The sequence below is a fragment of the Diaporthe amygdali genome (genome assembly GCF_026229845.1).
Source record: "Diaporthe amygdali strain CAA958 chromosome Unknown NODE_9_length_1275696_cov_64_842800, whole genome shotgun sequence".
In the NCBI taxonomy this organism is placed as follows: domain Eukaryota; kingdom Fungi; phylum Ascomycota; class Sordariomycetes; order Diaporthales; family Diaporthaceae; genus Diaporthe; species Diaporthe amygdali.
Window position 1 is genome coordinate 156,316 of NW_026517029.1, and position 17,455 is coordinate 173,770.

A 17,455-nucleotide genomic window follows, 5' to 3' on the forward strand; every position below is an offset into this window, starting at 1 on the left:
CCTCGACCGGAGAAGGGACCAGGTTGCAGCTTGCAGGCACGGGCCGTGCTGGGTGACTGGCTGTAGACTGGCCGACTGGGTGACTGGTTGACTGAGTGGGTGAGCAAAGTGCTGCTGGTCCTCGACGCTTTTCCACCCCAATCGATGACCGAGACCCACCTTTTCCCAGACAAGACTCATTTCACTTGTGCTGCCGGCCAATGGGTTACCGAGACATCGTCGACATGGTCAACATGAGGGCGGATTCAGGCATGGCCTAGATACTATAGCTACTGACTGGCAGAGAAGAGCGGGTCTGCATCTCTCCGTGCATGCATGCATGGGCAGTGGACTGTATCTATCTGATATCTCATTTCGCTCACGACCCAATCTTTACTTGGTGAGTCCACGCCGTCTGGGGCTCTGATACTGCGTCTTGGGTTGAGCACAGAAACCCTGACGAAGGTGTACTAGATTCTGTATTTATATCGCGCACGGGCACGGCATCGAATTGGCCGTCAGTGGGCTGCAGTCACACCTAGGAAGAAGACAGACCACTAGTAGTATGAGTCTGCCAGTTGGGGGTGGGGGTGGGGGGTCGTCCCGGACACAAGCAGACACAAACACGCACATATATATAAAATAAAAAATGTATAATATATATACATAGTATCGGTAGACTACATCTCCGTACGTGTGTACATCCATCTGTCATCTGTATCTGCCCAGCAGCTCGTCCAGAACTTGCAGAACCCATCAATCGATAAGCCCGGCTTCGCTTTCAGTTTTTGTCGGGTCAGACCATCGCCCAACACGGCATAGCCCCAGTCTTGGCCATGGCCAGCCCGCGCTCAACGCCTGCGGTACGGGGGTACATCGGGCTTGCTGGCTCGCTGTAATGGTCGTGAATGGCTGAAATGGGGCGGCGCATCTGTCGAGGTGGCAGGGGGGGCAGGGGGGGCAGGGGGACGGAGCTCCTAATCCTGGTCCGCAGCCCCCAGTCCGTGGCCCTAGCAGCAGCAGCAGCAGCAGCACCAGCAAGCAGCAGGCCAGCAACAGCTCTAACGGGGCCGGGCCCCCAACGAGAAACGGGGAGCGAGAAAAGAAAAAAGATCGCACGCCGAAAACTCCCTAACATCGGACCTCTCCTCCATCATCACCAACCCTTGTCGAGGCGACCCGCGCTCACTCACCTACCCACTTCCTCCGTCCTCTTCCCACCCGTTCAGCTCCTCCTCCTCTCAATTCCTCTCTCCCGGGGCCTATTGAGCAGAGTCGACCCTGACAAGAAGAAGAAAAAAAGCAAAACAAAAGACGCCCTCGCGGTCCCCAATTCCCGTCCTTTGCGTCTGTCTGTCTGGTGTGACTTGCTGTGCGCAGGTCCGGACACTTGCCCTTCTTCGATCCCCGAGAGCCATTTTTTCCCCTTCTCTTTCCCGCGCAACCACAACAGCCCACCATGCTTGGCCCAATACTCCGGAGGCAAGTCCTTCACTCGCGACCCGCGCTGCGACAAGCCCTGCCCACCACCTCCAGCTTAGCAAGATGGTACGCCTCCTACCCGCCTCACACCATCGTCAAGATGCCCGCCCTCTCGCCAACCATGACCGCCGGCAACATTGGCGCCTGGCAGAAGAAGCCCGGCGACTCCATTGCCCCCGGTGACGTGCTGGTCGAGATCGAGACGGATAAGGCCCAGATGGACTTTGAGTTCCAGGAGGAGGGTGTGCTGGCCAAGGTCCTCAAGGACCAGGGCGAGAAGGATGTCGCCGTCGGTAACGTATGTTGTCGCCCGCACGCTCTGATAAGACCCATTCGTGGTGGGCCTTGTCCACAGCCTTGCTGACACTTCTCTCACACCAGCCAATCGCTGTCCTGGTCGAGGAGGGTGCCGACATCTCTGCCTTCGAAGGCTTCTCCATCGCCGACGCCGGTGGTGATGCCGCCGCCCCGGCCGAGAACAAGGAGGAGCCCAAGAAGGACGAGTCTTCCGCCCCGGAGCCCACCCCCGAGCCCGCTCCCGAGCCCCAGGACACCGCCTCCTCGGGCAGGCTCGAGACTGCTCTGCAGCGAGAGCCCAACGCTGCCCCCGCCGCCAAGCGGTTGGCCATCGAACAGGGCATCAAGCTGTCCGCCGTCAAGGGCAGTGGGCCCGGGGGCAAGATCACCGAGGACGACGTCAAGAAGGCTTCCGCCGCGCCTGCTGCTGGTGCCGCCGCCTCCTCCGGCGCCGCATACGAGGACATCCCTCTGAGCGGGATGCGCAAGACGATTGCCAACCGCCTGCAACAGTCCGTCCGCGAGAACCCCCACTTCTTCGTCTCTTCCTCCATCTCCGTCAGCAAGCTCTTGAAGCTCCGCCAGGCCCTCAACAGCTCGGCTGAGGGCAAATACAAGCTCAGCGTCAACGACTTTCTCATCAAGGCCATCGCCTCCGCCGCCAAGAAGGTCCCCGCCGCCAACTCCTCCTGGCAAAACGACACCATCCGCCAGTACAACACCGTCGATGTCTCCGTGGCTGTTGCGACCCCCACCGGCCTTATCACGCCCATTGTCAGGGCTGCCGAGGGCAAGGGTCTCGAGGCCATCTCTGCCTCCGTCAAGGATCTCGCCAAGCGTGCGCGTGACAACAAGCTGAAGCCTGAGGAGTACCAGGGCGGCTCCATCTCCATCTCCAACATGGGCATGAACCCCGCTGTCGACAGCTTCACCGCCATCATCAACCCCCCGCAGTCCACGATACTGGCAATCGGCAGCCCCAAGAAGGTCGCCATCCCATCCGAGAACGAGAGCGGTGTCGCATGGGACGACCAGATCACCATCACCGGCAGCTTCGACCACAAGGTCGTCGACGGTGCGGTCGGTGCCGAGTTCATGAAGGAGCTGAAGAAGGTCGTCGAGAACCCCCTTGAGCTGCTGCTGTGAGGAAGTTGAGGATTCCCGACGTTTTCGCTAGCGATGTGATGAGCAACTACTAGGGAGATTTCCCCATCGTGGAATAGACACACGCGTGGCGTATCTCAGGGTGTATGTACTAATACCAATTCAGTTCCTCGCGGACGTTGCATATTGAACTCAAATGGAACTCCCGATAAAGAATCGCGTAAAAGCCAGCTCACGGATTATATCGAGAGAACAAAGGGTGGCACACGGACATCGCCAGGGGTTTTCTTTTGTGTGGATGCCTACAGTTTTAGCCTTCATCGGCGGACCGCTTACTATAAAGGCTCTGATCGACATCAGAAAAGTATTGCTAAGAGTCTATACATGCTCCCGAAATTCCCAGTGCCTCGCTTCAACCCACCTGCTGAAGCTTACCGTATATTAGTGACTCGCCCTTTGCAGGCTACGGTCGCGACGTAGTCTGTCGCGTACTGAGCTTTCGTGGTTTTCTGAGACGGGGGAATGCTTTTTTCCAGGATTCGGGATCGTTTCAAGAAAGAAGTTCCGCATTTGCACCAATCCTTGATCAAGTAAGCTTGACATTTTTTTTATTATCCCACGTAAACATGAACGCCCAATTGTAGGATATGATGGCAGTTCTTCCTCTTCGGCCCACGTGTCCAGAACACCTAAGACCAGGGCCTATCAACTTAGGAAATTTGATGGCTACGAGACCGGATACAGAAGAAAATGCACCCGGGTGTACCCCAATGTACCACGGTTTGGATTTGATTCTGCCAAGGGCAACAACAGTAGACGAATCCAGGCGCCTTCGGGACACTCGGCTCGACGTTCTTGTCCCGGGGCCTCCTACCTTCCTGCAGCCTCGTGAAGGAGACTTCAATAGTCCAAGCCCCAGCAATCAGGTGAGCTGGATGCCTTAGACCACAATTACATAGTAGCACGATCAAAGACCGCCTTTGGGCAGGAGACATGACAAGACGGAGAGCGGTAAAAGCTCACAGATGTCAACAGCAGACTTCTGTGAAAATGCAATGTCAGTCCTCGTGGTAGATTCGACCATCTACGGGCAGGTAGCCAGCACTTCTAGTAGCCGTTGATCCCATCTATCCTTAAGGCCCGCCTCGGCGCGACCTCCCGGAGCCAAGCCTGCATCGCATCAGCTTCTCCCATGGGCGTCCAGACCAGGTTCTCCGGCATGCCCCAAAGCGCATCGAACAGCTGCGTATCATCTGCGTCCCTCACCAGCGTGCGCAATGAGTCGACGCTTAGCTTGGCTGTGTCAGCGACCCTCAGCGCGCCCACAAGCTTCTGCATGAAGTCGATCCATGTCAAGTGCATCAATTCGTCGCCGCGGCGGTCGACCATGAACAGCGTCGCAAAGGCAAGCAGAGATACTGATGGCCCGCTGGGTGACAGTTGCGTGGTTGACCTATTGAGACTCGCGAAATCCAACACGGCCAGCCGCGGGAGCAAGCGCAGTAACCGGTCCTGCGCAAAGGATCGCTGGGCCAGGACTTTCTGGTCTGTAGACGAGGATGGGAAATGCAGGTCCATTCTCTGCAGAACCTGCCAACACAGTGCCTCGTCGCCAAACAGCCTGCGCCATATCGCACCGTGGCCCTGGGCAGCGCGGCGGACAAGACGAATGTCGTATACCTGTTTTTGGTCTTCTGTGAAGACGGGCTGTGAGAGAGGGCAGTCGATGTCCAGCAGATCGCCAAGGATGAGGACGCCTTGGTGGCCAACGCCCACGGCAGGAGACAGCAGCCACCGGTCAAGGAAGGCCTCCAGGAGGCCCGACGTCGAGGCGAGAATAGAGGCGTCGGACGGAGAGCGTGACGCTTTCTCCAGGATGGCAAGGGCGAGCTCGTTGATGTATGGCTCCGAGGAGGCGAGTGCTGTAATCAGGTACTCTGGCTGGCAGAGCTCCAGGGCCTGCGTGAAGGGCAAGGGCCGCAGGAGCTTTACCGTGAGGGTGATGAGCGGTGGGGGGTAGCCTTTCCAGTCGGGGGATGACTCTGCGGCGGCGGCGCATTTCTTGATGATGGCAGCGACCTTTGGGAGCAGACGGGCCGTCAGCTCGGGATACTCGACCGGACCCAGTTGATAGTTGATGCGATCGAAGAGTGAGGAGTTGAAGTGAGCAGATGGGTCGTCTTGCTGCTGCAGCTCGTCGAGGTGAGCGTCGAGCTCGTCCAGCTGTGAGGCGAGGGCAAGGCGGTTATCGTGGCCATGATCTGCCATGTTTACAGCCTGCTAGACCGACCGATCTTGGCGGCCAACACCAACAATAGCTGTGCTTTGATGGTGTGGGGGGGGGGGGGGCGGGTTGGGATATGGTCAGAGTTGAACGTTGTATGTAGGACGCTGTCAGAAATTCGATAATTCAGTCCACCCCACCTCTTCTTCTTCTGCCGGGCTGCAGTCAGTCGTACTCGAGATGGAGGATCATTGAGGTGCCAGACTTTCTATCTGGCAGGCATCCAAGGGAAGACATCAAGAAAACATCTCCCTGGATTACCTTAGATAGGCACGACGGTTGCGTGTGCAATGGCAAACCCAAGCTCTTGAGGGACTCCTTGCAAGGGACCCTGGATCATCTTACCAGGCAGGTACCTACGTATGCGCGAACGTGCTTGTAGTGTCCTGTGCTTACCCACCGTGCCCACCTATCTACCTAGGCGTGGGCAGGCTCAGGTACCCAGGCAGATACGTACCTGCCTGCCCGAGACCAGGTAGTACCCGCGCTTGCAGGGGCTAAGGATCATCGGTAGCTCCTCTTATCGATAAGAAAGCATGACGACCCGCTGAAATTTGGCAGCTCTTGGACAGGTACTGTCGATGATTTTTAGGCTGCTCGGCGTGTGACTGGGCGTAGGCGTGAGATTATCTCCCTCAACAAGAACGACATTACTCGGCATCGCCCCTCCTAACACATCTAGCTCTCCTCCAACCTCCCACATTGTCTCGCCACATCCATTCTGAGTAACCGTTGCGACACTCGCAGTGACCATCATCGCCATGTCCCGAGGTGGAGGAAGGGGAGGTCGCGGCGGCCGACGAGGAGGCGGGCCCCAGCTGCCCTGGCAAGAAGATCCCACGCTCAGGGTGGATGGACGACCAGCCGAGGCCTTTCCTGTGCGTACAAATCAATGGCCACGCCTGTCACAGCCCCCCCCCCCCCCCAGCCTATTTGTGCAGTTGATTGACTGACACACTCGTGCCTGTCTGTAGCCGTACGACGTCCCAATCCCAGCACCCCTCATCGTCCGCGAAAAGTCCCAGGTCAAATCTTATCTCCTGTTCCGTGAGCAAGTCCACGACGGGCCTTTCTACACAGCAACGCGCTCGCGGGACCCATCGGCCGCCACGCGCGCTTACGGCCAGGAGCAGGTCAACCAGCGCTACGGCCTCAAGACCAAGGCGACCCTAGACCCCTTCACCGCCGTCGAAATGCCCTCGTCGCGCATGCGAAAGCCCGAGCGCGCCCTGCCCGACTTCAGCGAACGGCCCTTCAACAAATCGCTTTTCCCACCCGAGTTGCACGCCACCCTCGACGGCGACGACGAGCCCAACAGCGCCGCTGGCAGGAGGCCAGGCAAGAAGAAGAAGACCATGACGCTGTCCAAAGTCACAAGCCTGCGCACGGCCGAGGAGATCTTCAATGTGCCCGCCGAGGCCGCCGCCGCCGACAGCACCGGCGCTGCGGACCACCAGAAGGCGCTCGAGGCGCTGGACCAGCTGGGCGAGGGCGGCGGGGAAGGCGAGGACGACATTGACCTGGGGCTCGACGACGAAGACGGCTATGGCGAGGAGATGGATGACGCCTACGACGACGACGACGGTGGTGACTACGATGCAGAGGGGTACTTTGACAATGGTGATGATGACGACATGGACGATGGTGGCGGGGATGAGGGAGAGTACTAATCTGACGCAAACGCAGTCGTAGACGGGAGGACTGGCGTGCCTGAGAAGAAACCGACGCCGGCGTGAGGACGTCGGGTGAAATGATACCCAACCGAGATCAGACAGGCCAGAGCCACAGTTTGAGATAGATCTTGAATTCTGTTTTGCAGCAGAGAGCCCATGAAGCCTTGAAACACACAACAAAGTTGGTCAGCTCCAGGGTGGTCATGGTAGATGGGTGCCGTTCGTTGGCACCTGGGTATTCATTTTATGCCCTCTCGCTCTATTCCCGCTGACCAGCGTTTGTGCAAAACGAAGTTCTCATACAAAAATTACAAGACGCGGCCTATCTTGTGCGTGGCTCAGTGCACGCCATTCAGCCCCCTGCCCCTGAAGTCACTGAGCTGTAACTCTGTAACCCCCTCCCTGCCCGCACCAACCACGCCTGCGACCTGTAGAATGCTCTCCTCGAAGTCCCTCAGCACGGAATAGAGCTCCATCTGCTTGTCCTCGGCCGATCCAGCACCAAAGACGCCGCTGCCGCCGCCATTCTGCAGCCGGCTGGCCTGGTCCATGACGTTCTGCTGCACGTTGCCGAGGTGCGCCTCGATCTCGCGGACATTCTTCTGGAAGCGCCTGATCTGGTCGTCCATCTCGTCGACCTGCTTGGAGAAGTAGCCCACCAGGTCGGATGCCGTCTTGTCGTCGTCGTTGCCGGCCTTGCCAGCGCTCCCCGAGCTGTCCCTGGTCGAGCTCCCGAAGAAGCCCGGCGTGTTGCTGACGTGGTATTGGCTGGGCAGCATGAGGTTGTCCACCGCCGAGAAGCTGAGCTTCGCCTCCTCAGCGTCCGACTTGACCAGGTCGCGCATCTGCTTGATGGCGTGCAGGTCGGCGCCCAGCGCCGAGTCGACGGCGGTATATTTGCGCCCGACGAAGCGCACGTCACCCGGGATGGCGGAGAGCTGCTCGCCGTGTGCGGGCATGAAGGCATCGAGCTGATCCTTTTGTGAGATGCAATTCTGGATGAACTTGTCAATGTTGGCAATCTCCTTTTGAAGATCTTCTTGAAGGTCGTTGAAGCGCGTGGTGGACTTGAGGTTTGAAAGATCGATGCGCACGCCTGGGACGACCTGAGAGTTCATGGTGGAGCCTAGAGTAGGATTTGCTTGCTGTTGTTGCTGCTGGTTCGTGGACTGGTTGAAACCACCGCTGTAGAACGAATTAGCTTGCGAGACAGGTCAGGATGGGTGTGCAATACAAGGGAGGGGGCGCACAAAAAGCCGCCTGATGAGGCCTGGGCAGGTTGGGTAGTTGGCTGGCCACCAAAGAGACCACCAGTCTGCGCCGGCCTCTGGCCAAACAAGCTCGACGTCCCCGTGTTGGCAGTGTTGGTGTTTCCGCCGCCGCCGCCGAACAAAGAAGCGCCAGGATTCTGTGCATTGCTGAACAACCCACCGCCAGCCGTCGACGCAGGCTGGGGTGCAGTGGTATTAAACAGTCCTCCCCCGCCGCCCTGTGACGGTTGAGCTGCGGCGGTGTTGCCCGAGCCGAAGAGACCGCCGCCAGTCTGTTGAGGTTGAGAAGTTGTCGTCGCGCCAAACAGGCCTCCTCCACCTGTGGCTGCTGTTGCGGTACTGGAGCCGAACAGGCTGGGCTGTGACGATGCTGCCGCCATGCTTGATCCAAACAGTCCGCCACCGCCAGGCTGCTGCTGCTGTTGGGGTTGTGGCTGTTGTTGTTGCTGCTGCTGGTTCAGGTTCCCGCCAAAGAGAGAGGGCGTCTGGGCTTGAGGCTGAGAAGTGGAGGTATTGCCGCCAAAAAGGCTGTTGGTTTGCGTCGACGGTTGTGCACTGGCTGGGAATGCGCCGCCAGGTGGAGGAGGCTGACTCGAAGCGCTGCCGCTGGGGACAAAGAGGTCATTAGCAAAATTCCACCACGACGGGATCCTTGTCTCTCGGCTGGGAGATGGGGACAGAGACGGGGACGGAGACTGTGTACGTACAGGGTAGGCTATGTGTCTAGTCCACTGTACCTTGATACGTAGACAGGCCGACTGTATGTACATAGTACAGTGCTGTGTGTATGCAAGGGAGAGGCAGCAAGGAAGGGGGAGACAGAGGATTGAGAGGGTACCCACAACAGGTTTGCGGCTCCAGTGTTGATACTAAGACCGGCCGGTCCACTGGCTGATCTGGCGAAGGCCATTGTTGACAGAGGAGGATTGCTTCTCTGTCTGCCTGTGTGTGCCTAGGCAGGTACAAGTACAGCACGCACGACTGATCTGATGCGATGCGATGCGATGCGATGCGGTCACATCTAAGGTACCAACACCGGAATAGCTGAGGCTTGGGGACGAGATGTCGCGCTTGCTCTCTTGTTGATTTTTGGAGTTGCAGCCCAGTTCCAGTCCCGAGCCACTTGCAGGCAGGGGGACCCCCTCCCATGCAAGGGTCTGTCCAGTGCTTTGCCTGCCATCTGCTCTGACAACGCTAGTAGTCGGCAACTTTGGGGCCAGGCGAGAGCTCGACAGCTTCCCTGCAGCTTCCCTTGCAGCTAAGCTAAGGTTGCGTGGGCTGTGGGGACAAATGCTTCTTTGACCTCACGCCTGCGCCAACAACGTCTCCCATCGCCTGCCACACAATTAGAACCCAATTCGACGGAAAGCGCCTTGCAATACCGTATCAGCAATCAAGATGGACATCGACGACAATGACGACGATTTCTATGCGCCAGAAGAGCCTGCAGACCCGGCAGCCCCGGCAGCCCAGCCAGAGGGCGCTGCGACAACAGCAACAGCATCCGCATCCGCAGCAGCGGGCGTCCCTGCCGAGCCCCAGTCCAAGCCCGACCCGGACGAGGACCTCGAGGAGGGCGAAGAGGAAGACGAGGGCGGCGCCATGGACGAGGACGACTCCTCCGATGACGTGAGTGCAAACAGCATAACCTCCTCCCGCAGCACCGTGTCATGTGGCTAATGCTCTCCCTCCCTCCAGAGTATGGTGATCATCACAGAGAGAAAGGACGGAACCTCGGCTGGGCCACCATCGTCAGTACCGCACCAAGCCAGCCCTGGATGCCCAACTGACCCACCGCGCCAGACAGTCACGATACAGCAACATCAAGGACATTCCTCAGCGCTCAATATCCAACGACACCACCACGAAAGCCCCGCCCAAGAAACCAGACTCCCCCGCCGCCCGAAAACAGCCCAGCGGCGCCGACCTGCCCGCCATCAGGACCTCCACCCTCGACATCAATGCCATTCCCACGCACAAGCCTACCGGCAAGCCCCTGACACAGGTCAACATCGACGAGGATCTGACTGAGCACGACAAGCCGTGGCGGAGACCCGGCACGGATCTGTCCGATTACTTCAACTACGGTCTCGACGAGTTCACCTGGGCGCTCTATGCCTCCAAGCAAGGGAGCATGAGGCAGGAGTTCAACTCCGATGCCATCGCTGCCAACAACAAGAAGATGATGGAGGACATGCAGAACATGATGATGATGGGCATGGGCGGCATGCCAGGGATGATGCCTGGTGCCGCCGGTGGTGGTCAGGGCGCTTCTGGCCAGGGCGGGCCCGCCGGCGGCATGCCAGGCATGGATGGAATGCCGCCTGAGATGCAGCAGATGATGCAGCAGATGATGGCTGGCGGCGCCATGGATCCTAGTCAGATGGACCCATCTACTATGGGCGCCATGTTTGCCGGCATGCAGAACGCCGGCGGCCAGCAGGGCCAAGGCGGTCAACCTCAAAACTTTGGCGGTGGCAATTTCGGCGGCAACCAAGGCCAAGGGTTTGGTTATGATCAAGGCAGCATGGGTGGAGGCAACCGCGGGGGCTTCAATCGAGGCCGCGGAGGTCGTCAGCGATACTAGGGCCTCGACTTCACATGCCGAGGGGGACATCTGGGAAAGAGGAAAATAGCACCCGGCGAGATCCCTGCATCTCTGTACGTGAATGTTAGGACTCCCAGAGATGGTACAGGCGCTAAGCGGTGCAGGCGCATCTACCGTAGCAACGCGCGTCGAGTCGAAGAGGTTGGCTCTGTCAACCTGGCTGGGTTCGGTGCAAGCTAGGACTTCCATAAGGTAAGAGGAGCGTATACCCACAGGGCAGGATCACGGCGTGGTCGTCGTGGATGGACACTTTGGGACGGAATGAGCATAACGAGTGCAAGTACTCGCCTGCTTGGCCCTCGTCTCACTTTTTTATCTTCTAGGCCCTATGTGATAGGTCACGAACTGGAGCCTTGCGGGTATCAGCCTTGCAAGTCAATTTTTCGGCATCAACTCTAGGGTCGGTAAATAAGGACCAAGGTGGCCTTGCATGCATCGAGCTGTGACTTCCACTGAGGTCCAGGAGGCTCGGTATATTTTCAAGCGCCTTCAGACATCATGTAGGAAAGGCGCTGTCTCAGGTCACCTACAACCAACCTTTCGTCAAAAGTTTTCGGTCGCTAAACAGTCACAAGAGCTATGGTGGCGGCTGCGTACATGAGAAACTTAAGGTTTTGATTGATGTTTTGACTGGTGCGTATTTATTTACCTAGGGCAGATGTGGGATGGCCGCACTGGCGATTGAAAGCTTCCTGAGATGGGTCTCACGTCTCGAGGAAACGGCGTGTTCTCAACACACCATCCCCTCAGCTTAGTCCCCACAACCATTGTTGACTGAGGCGCGAATCCAAGCCTCCAAAAATGTTGATGTTCAAAATTCCACCAAGACCAGGGCGGGCATTTTCGTTTCAGCCTTTCAAGACATATGTGCATTTAGTGTCGTAAGATGTTGAGGGCCTGGATCTGTGAGTGTATTTGGAGAAATATCTCGAATCTTGGCGTGTAGAGACGTTCGAACAATCTGCTCTCGGAAACACCATAGGAACTTCAAATACAGTGTGCGTCGGAGTCAATCTAGTCGGGAGCTGACGGAAATGAGCAGCCATGGAAAATCCGCTGGGATGAGTCTTCTGAAAAGATTGACTTTATTGTACAGCTTTGACAGTGAATTGAGTCATTTCAAGCCGATGACTATGGGCCGATGATTTCTTGGGCTTCGGGTGAATTGGATTGAGCCAAGGCTCCTCAGGTGAGCGACATCGAGCAATTCATATTGGTTCTTGATTATTGTGGCTCATTTCGTCTAGACAGATAGGGCCTGTCTAGTGAACAAAGAGGATGGTGCTCCACCCAGGCAAGGCAGAGTCTTGCTTGTCAATTGGTCGAATCACTTGGGCGTACTGTGCGTGAAGACCGACCTGAACGTCAACCTGTAGAAATGAACCAGCCTCAGTCAGCCCATACTAATATAGCATATGAATACTTATTGTATATTGAGTATAAACACAGCGCTGCTACATTATTTCTGCATGAAAATCAAGACTTTGACTTTCTGTCTCCTCACAAGATTTAAGGTGTCTATCTTTCTACAAAGAGCAGCATCCAGTAAAGACGCCGCCGTAAGACTTGAGTCGGGTTCACAGTTATAACACGGTTTTGGTGCGAAGTAAAGCTTCAATTCGTCACTGGACACATGTTAGTGGTCCTTTGGCCATCTATTGAGGAGTTCTTTGCCTCATGTTCTGAGACAGTTTGCCAACTTATATAGACACTTGAGTTTCATTTCCTTCACAATACAAAGACATCATATCGATCTAGCTCAGAAGCCATGAGATTGAATCTGTACAATCTTTGTTCTCAGAGCATTCTAGGCGAATTCCCAGATTGCGTTACTACGAGTACGGCAGGCTAGTGCTCTTGATTGCGTACTTCACGTGGCTCCCTCGAAGACTAAACAATGGGAATGAATGACCTTGCAACCATAACTTACAGAAAAGACGGGACGGGGGCCGAGAAGTTCTGCAAAATCTACGACACTATCCTGCACTGCTCCTTGTTGATACATGTTTGCCATAAGAATGGTTGTTTGAAGCCAAGGCGTTCCTATAAGGGGACAGCAGGCTTCGAAATCACTGGGTCGGCAACCTCTTTGAGGGTAAATACAGCCAATTCAATTGATTAGGGTGAAATCTTCGTGTGTGTGTTGCGGAGAGGAAACTGAGCCAAGGCTGCCGAAGGGCAGAAGTACGTATAGTGCAGATCTGCTTACGTAACAGTTCCTATCAACTTCAAACGGCGAATCCCATGGGGCTCACTTATCAATTTGGAGCCAGTTGTGACTTGTCAAGGGAAGACAACGCTGTTAGGTAATAAACAGGATTGCCCCGAAAACAGTGTCTCGCGCGGCCGCAACGCTGAAAGAGATTTGGAGGTTAGTTCCTAGAGCACGGGCAAACCTGCATGTGTTATACGAATCATCCCACAAAATGTGAGCATGCCTGTGTGTCGTCAGGCCGGACTCGAGGTAGATTGATCTCTTGTGGAGAATCAGCGGTGCTCATGAAATCAACTCGCAGAGATCCATTTCCCCTACTCATGATTGCTGCGGACCCCGGGGCTGAGGTATGCATGCAGTCTGAAACGGTCAATTTGGCGAATACCACATGGGTTTTGTAGAGCTAGTAAGAATTTGAGTAGCCAGCAATCCAATCCCATTCCGCAGCCGGCGGGTCGGCCATGATCGTCGTTTTCAAACTTTGCGCTGGACAGCTCTGTGTTATGTGAGAGTTCGGGCGGATCTGAAAATTGTTTCAATTGGATTGTGCGGATAGGTACGACCTGCCATGAAACAATTCAGAGGGAAATCTTAGCCGAGCGCTTTCGTTTGTTTCAAGACCAGATTTCAATTTTAGGCGGACCTGAGACATGCGAGGTGACCCTTGAAGGGGCGATTGAAACTCTGGCATTGCAGGCACACATTTGTCAATTGGTACCGAGCGCAATGGATATCTTGTTCGAGCTTCTCTCAAGACTGCGGCTTGCACCCGCAAGATTTGTGTGATACATTGTTCAGACTACCATCCGCCAACAAGTCAATAGGCCCATCTTCTGCATTTTCCGAGCCGAAGGACAGCCTCTTCTATTCTATCATAATCTAGTGTTACACAAATAAATTTGCAGCAAAAAGGGTCAACCCATCTCGACACGCAAGTTCACCTCCCAACCCATGTCGACCCCCTTTCCGATACATACCAAGCATTTCGGGATCGTCAGTCGTCTCCACGAGCCAAGATGGAAGACCCAAGCCTGCCAAGGGCAGCAATCGTCATTTGCCTCGGACTCAGCCCCGTTTCTCAAGACAGAACCATGAAGAGCCTGGCGATCTGTTCAGGAGTTCTTGACTACCTTCGCGACGTCCAAGGCCGCGGGTGTATAATGACTGTCAATTTCTCCGGCAGGCGCCTTCTGCAGTCAAACAGCCCGAAGATAGCGGAGCAGTGCATCCGTGAGGACTGCGAGGACTGGTGTGACGTCCTTGAAGCGGCCTCGAGGCTGGTCAAGCGAAACGCTGCCGAATGCACTGAGCTAGAAGTTGTACTTGTAGGGACAGACGAAGTCCCATGCAGAGGTGACTCTGCTTCCATGTGCCAAGCCTTCAAAGGAAATGGTATTCGCGTCAACTCAATCCTGACGGAATCGACGCAACCAACTGCTTCGCCCGCGCAAGGGGGCAGACAGAAGACCGAGAGGTTCGAGATCATATCTGTGGCGGACCCCTTTGCCGACCCCGAAGAAGACCGAATGTTCGGGCGACAAAGCTCTGGGGGTTGGGACATGACGAGGCTGGCACGAGAGACCGGAGGGCTCACCTTGTCTCCGAATACTGAGGGCAAACTTGCACTTCATTTGCTCTTTGGCGAAATGTTCCGGCGATGGGGCGAAGAGTATTGGAAAAGCCGCAAATAGAGTGCTTTCTAGACCTGCAGCACATTCAGGTGGCAATAATTCACTGTTTCATAAGAGCCTGGTTTCACGTAGCGTCTTGTGTAGAATTGATCCGAATTACCTAGGTAGAGCGTGCGATTACAAACACGGTACTTTTCATTTCGACAACGCCTTGTCCAAAACCTCCGGGAATATATAAATCAGCTCAGTTCACCCCCCCCCCCCTTCTTCGTACTTAGATGCGTCCCTATCCAGTGTCATTGTCAGGCCAGCTCAACCTCGATCAGCTTTTCTGGCGCGCCTCCACAAGGCCAGATCCTAGTCACCTTCAATCCGACACTCTCAATCAGCTCCCGCCATTGTTTCTCCCGCCTTTCCCACGAAGAATGGAATATCATCATAATCACTGCATTAGTCACGATTAGCTACCAAAGCACAATGAAAAAATCGTTTCCAGAAATGGGAAGAAATGAGCCACTGCAAGTCCATAGCCTTTCTTAGAAGCTCGCAGTCTGATTAAAGGTTTTGGGACAATTGATGAAATACCGTAGATGACAGGTATTTCTTCTTGCAACGTTTAGAGCTGTATCTAGAAGATACTTACTGTCGACACTTGTAGAGAACCAATCCGCACCATAATCAAGAACCACGATCTCGTTAATCAGTATCTTGCTGAATCCTGGAACCAAAGCTGGTTTCAAGTTGTTTAGAATCTCCCTACATTGACTATCCGGCCAGTCGTGCAAGACCATCTTGAGATAGTATGCTTTGGCGCCTTTCACAGGCTGTGGAGTGAAGAAGTCGTGGCACATTGGTTCGATTGGGCTGAGTTCCTGTTTGTCAAGCGGCTGAATCTGCCCCGGCAGATCTTGAAGGATCAAACGTCCAGGCTGCTTGGGGTGTGCTCGACTAAAGCCCAGAAGATCATGGCCCGCGTTGCCTCCAACATCGACTATCAAGACTTCTTTGGGATTGAAATCCTCAGGGAAGATTTCATTGAGAGTTACCGTATCATACCAATTTTGACGGATAGACTTGAACTTCATATGGTTTGCAAACGCGCGTTGTCGCTCGTCCTGTGTCTGCATCCATGTGAAGTAAGGTAGATCGCTCCCTGTTCCAAACTTCCAGATAGTATTGTCTTTGCTGATTGGGTTCTTGTAGTTTTCCGCCCTCATGAACTCAGTGATTCGGGAGCATGCAGGAGTCCACCCGTCGTAACTATTCAACTCCGAATTAGCCACGCATTTGATAATAGTCTCACAAAAAGTGACCGGCTGAAGTGATCTCCATAAGTTCCAAGGGGATGTTGTACGTACATGTCTGTGAATGTGCCAGTATTGACGTCATCTGCAAAGGTTTGCGTCCATCTATTAGGTGTATATTCGTCTGGTCCAGTCTCTTCAATTAGAGGTGGAGAGGTTGATGCAACTCGCTTCATCAATCTTTGAATTAAGACTGGGTCGGCTCCACTCGCCTGAGCAAGCTCACTCGCCTGCTGAGGGACACTTGTTTCGCCTCCGATCATGAGCTTGAATATGTTGAGGTCGATCAGCATCCGCAAAGCTGCAGAAGTGGTTGGCTCTTCCCAGCTCATTCGAGCAACCACATGTCCTGGAGTTTCCAAAGCGGTCACTAGCTTGCGAGCGGAATCGAGAAGTGCTTGCCGTTGAGTCTGATCACCCCCATCTGCTGCACGAGATAGATTCTGAATATTCGCCTGAACGGCTTGTATTTCGCGAGAGATGTCCTGGGTGCTGGCACCCGCCAAATAAGACATGTTTCGTAAGTATGGGGAGCACGTGGCCGATCACTACAGAGAAAGGCAGAAATGGCCAGGAAGAAAGATTTACATTGCGATGAGAAAGGGAGATGGGCTTATATACACAGTAACGTATCATGCGTGTCCGTGATAGAGAATTCAACCCATGCTTTTAGACTGCATTGCTAGGAAGTCTTTGGCGCGACTTGAATGCATGTCTTAAACTCACTTTCCACGTCAAAGCATGTCTGAATATGCGAGGCGTAATCGCTAAGGTGTGCCAAGCTGTCAATTCTGGGATGGCGCTTGCCTTGTGTAGCCTTCGTCATGTACAATTCTCAACTAGCTCGTCAGAATCAACTCAATATCTGACGTGAGATCATCATTCATTCCGCGGCAAATGGAGTCAGACCTCATCACTATCATCCGATAAGCAGAGCCCAACAGAGTTGCCGTTATTTTCTGCAGGTTTCAGAGAACCGGGAATTTTTTACTCTAACTTGGTTGATATGTAGCATGCTAGCGAGAATATTCTTCATGCTGGGAGCCGCTTCCTCAGCATTCGCATGCTCCTTGTGTAAAGAACTCCGTCCCACATCAATATCGGCTTCGATCCGTGACTACTGTATAAGATGAAGTAACAGAGACGAGACAACTGTTTCCGTAGCTTACTACGTAGGAGTAGACTCGTAACAAATCTCGTGGTGCGAAACGCGAGGTATCCATAATCCGCCGCTCTTCTCAGATTGATGGAATTGTACGGCTGAATATGCGGTACTAGACCGTGCTATGGCTTCATAACATTTATGATCCATTCTGTGCCTTCAACTGCAATGTTGCTTCCCGGAAATCCATGGCGTTGTGTATGTAAGTCCGTTTGCACTTGGGAAGACTCCAGGCAAACACTGATACTTTATGTGTAGTAATTTGCAGTAAATTCCCAACACTATTGTATACAAAGCACATTAGCGGCTTATGGTCCAGATATGAGTCATTGACGGGTCTGGGAAATTCAAGTATTAATTATAGGGGAGCATTCCGGCGTCAATGGATAGCTCACTAGCGACCCTTATACTTGTAGGTGATTGGGCTTGTGGGGCTTTCCCACAC

The 17,455-nt window shown here is 54.6% G+C and overlaps 7 protein-coding genes across 7 annotated transcripts; 4 read left to right on the forward strand and 3 right to left on the reverse strand.

The window, feature by feature from the left end:
- Positions 1-1,438: 1,438 nt before the first annotated feature.
- J7T55_012850 (dihydrolipoyllysine-residue acetyltransferase component-pyruvate dehydrogenase complex) lies at positions 1,439-2,904 on the forward strand (the record flags this gene model as incomplete). Its single annotated transcript, XM_053141481.1, has 2 exons — positions 1,439-1,759; positions 1,843-2,904. 2 exons carry the CDS (start codon positions 1,439-1,441, stop codon positions 2,902-2,904), a joined length of 1,383 nt encoding a protein of 460 aa, XP_052995199.1.
- A 1,065-nt stretch (positions 2,905-3,969) lies between these two features.
- On the reverse strand, positions 3,970-5,130 carry J7T55_012851 (uncharacterized protein; the record flags this gene model as incomplete). The annotated part of the gene is made up of 1 exon (XM_053141482.1): positions 3,970-5,130. One exon carries the CDS (start codon positions 5,128-5,130, stop codon positions 3,970-3,972), a length of 1,161 nt encoding a protein of 386 aa, XP_052995200.1.
- A 777-nt stretch (positions 5,131-5,907) lies between these two features.
- J7T55_012852 (uncharacterized protein) lies at positions 5,908-6,816 on the forward strand (the record flags this gene model as incomplete). Its single annotated transcript, XM_053141483.1, has 2 exons — positions 5,908-6,024; positions 6,121-6,816. 2 exons carry the CDS (start codon positions 5,908-5,910, stop codon positions 6,814-6,816), a joined length of 813 nt encoding a protein of 270 aa, XP_052995201.1.
- Positions 6,817-7,157: 341 nt separating this feature from the next.
- On the reverse strand, positions 7,158-9,000 carry J7T55_012853 (uncharacterized protein; the record flags this gene model as incomplete). Its single annotated transcript, XM_053141484.1, has 3 exons — positions 7,158-8,004; positions 8,070-8,696; positions 8,933-9,000. 3 exons carry the CDS (start codon positions 8,998-9,000, stop codon positions 7,158-7,160), a joined length of 1,542 nt encoding a protein of 513 aa, XP_052995202.1.
- A 488-nt stretch (positions 9,001-9,488) lies between these two features.
- Positions 9,489-10,677, forward strand: J7T55_012854 (pre-mrna polyadenylation factor fip1; the record flags this gene model as incomplete). The annotated part of the gene is made up of 3 exons (XM_053141485.1): positions 9,489-9,719; positions 9,789-9,841; positions 9,909-10,677. 3 exons carry the CDS (start codon positions 9,489-9,491, stop codon positions 10,675-10,677), a joined length of 1,053 nt encoding a protein of 350 aa, XP_052995203.1.
- A 3,252-nt stretch (positions 10,678-13,929) lies between these two features.
- On the forward strand, positions 13,930-14,604 carry J7T55_012855 (uncharacterized protein; the record flags this gene model as incomplete). The annotated part of the gene is made up of 1 exon (XM_053141486.1): positions 13,930-14,604. One exon carries the CDS (start codon positions 13,930-13,932, stop codon positions 14,602-14,604), a length of 675 nt encoding a protein of 224 aa, XP_052995204.1.
- Positions 14,605-14,846: 242 nt separating this feature from the next.
- J7T55_012856 (S-adenosyl-L-methionine-dependent methyltransferase) lies at positions 14,847-16,141 on the reverse strand (the record flags this gene model as incomplete). The annotated part of the gene is made up of 4 exons (XM_053141487.1): positions 14,847-14,989; positions 15,188-15,804; positions 15,903-15,933; positions 16,075-16,141. 4 exons carry the CDS (start codon positions 16,139-16,141, stop codon positions 14,847-14,849), a joined length of 858 nt encoding a protein of 285 aa, XP_052995205.1.
- Positions 16,142-17,455: the final 1,314 nt, after the last annotated feature.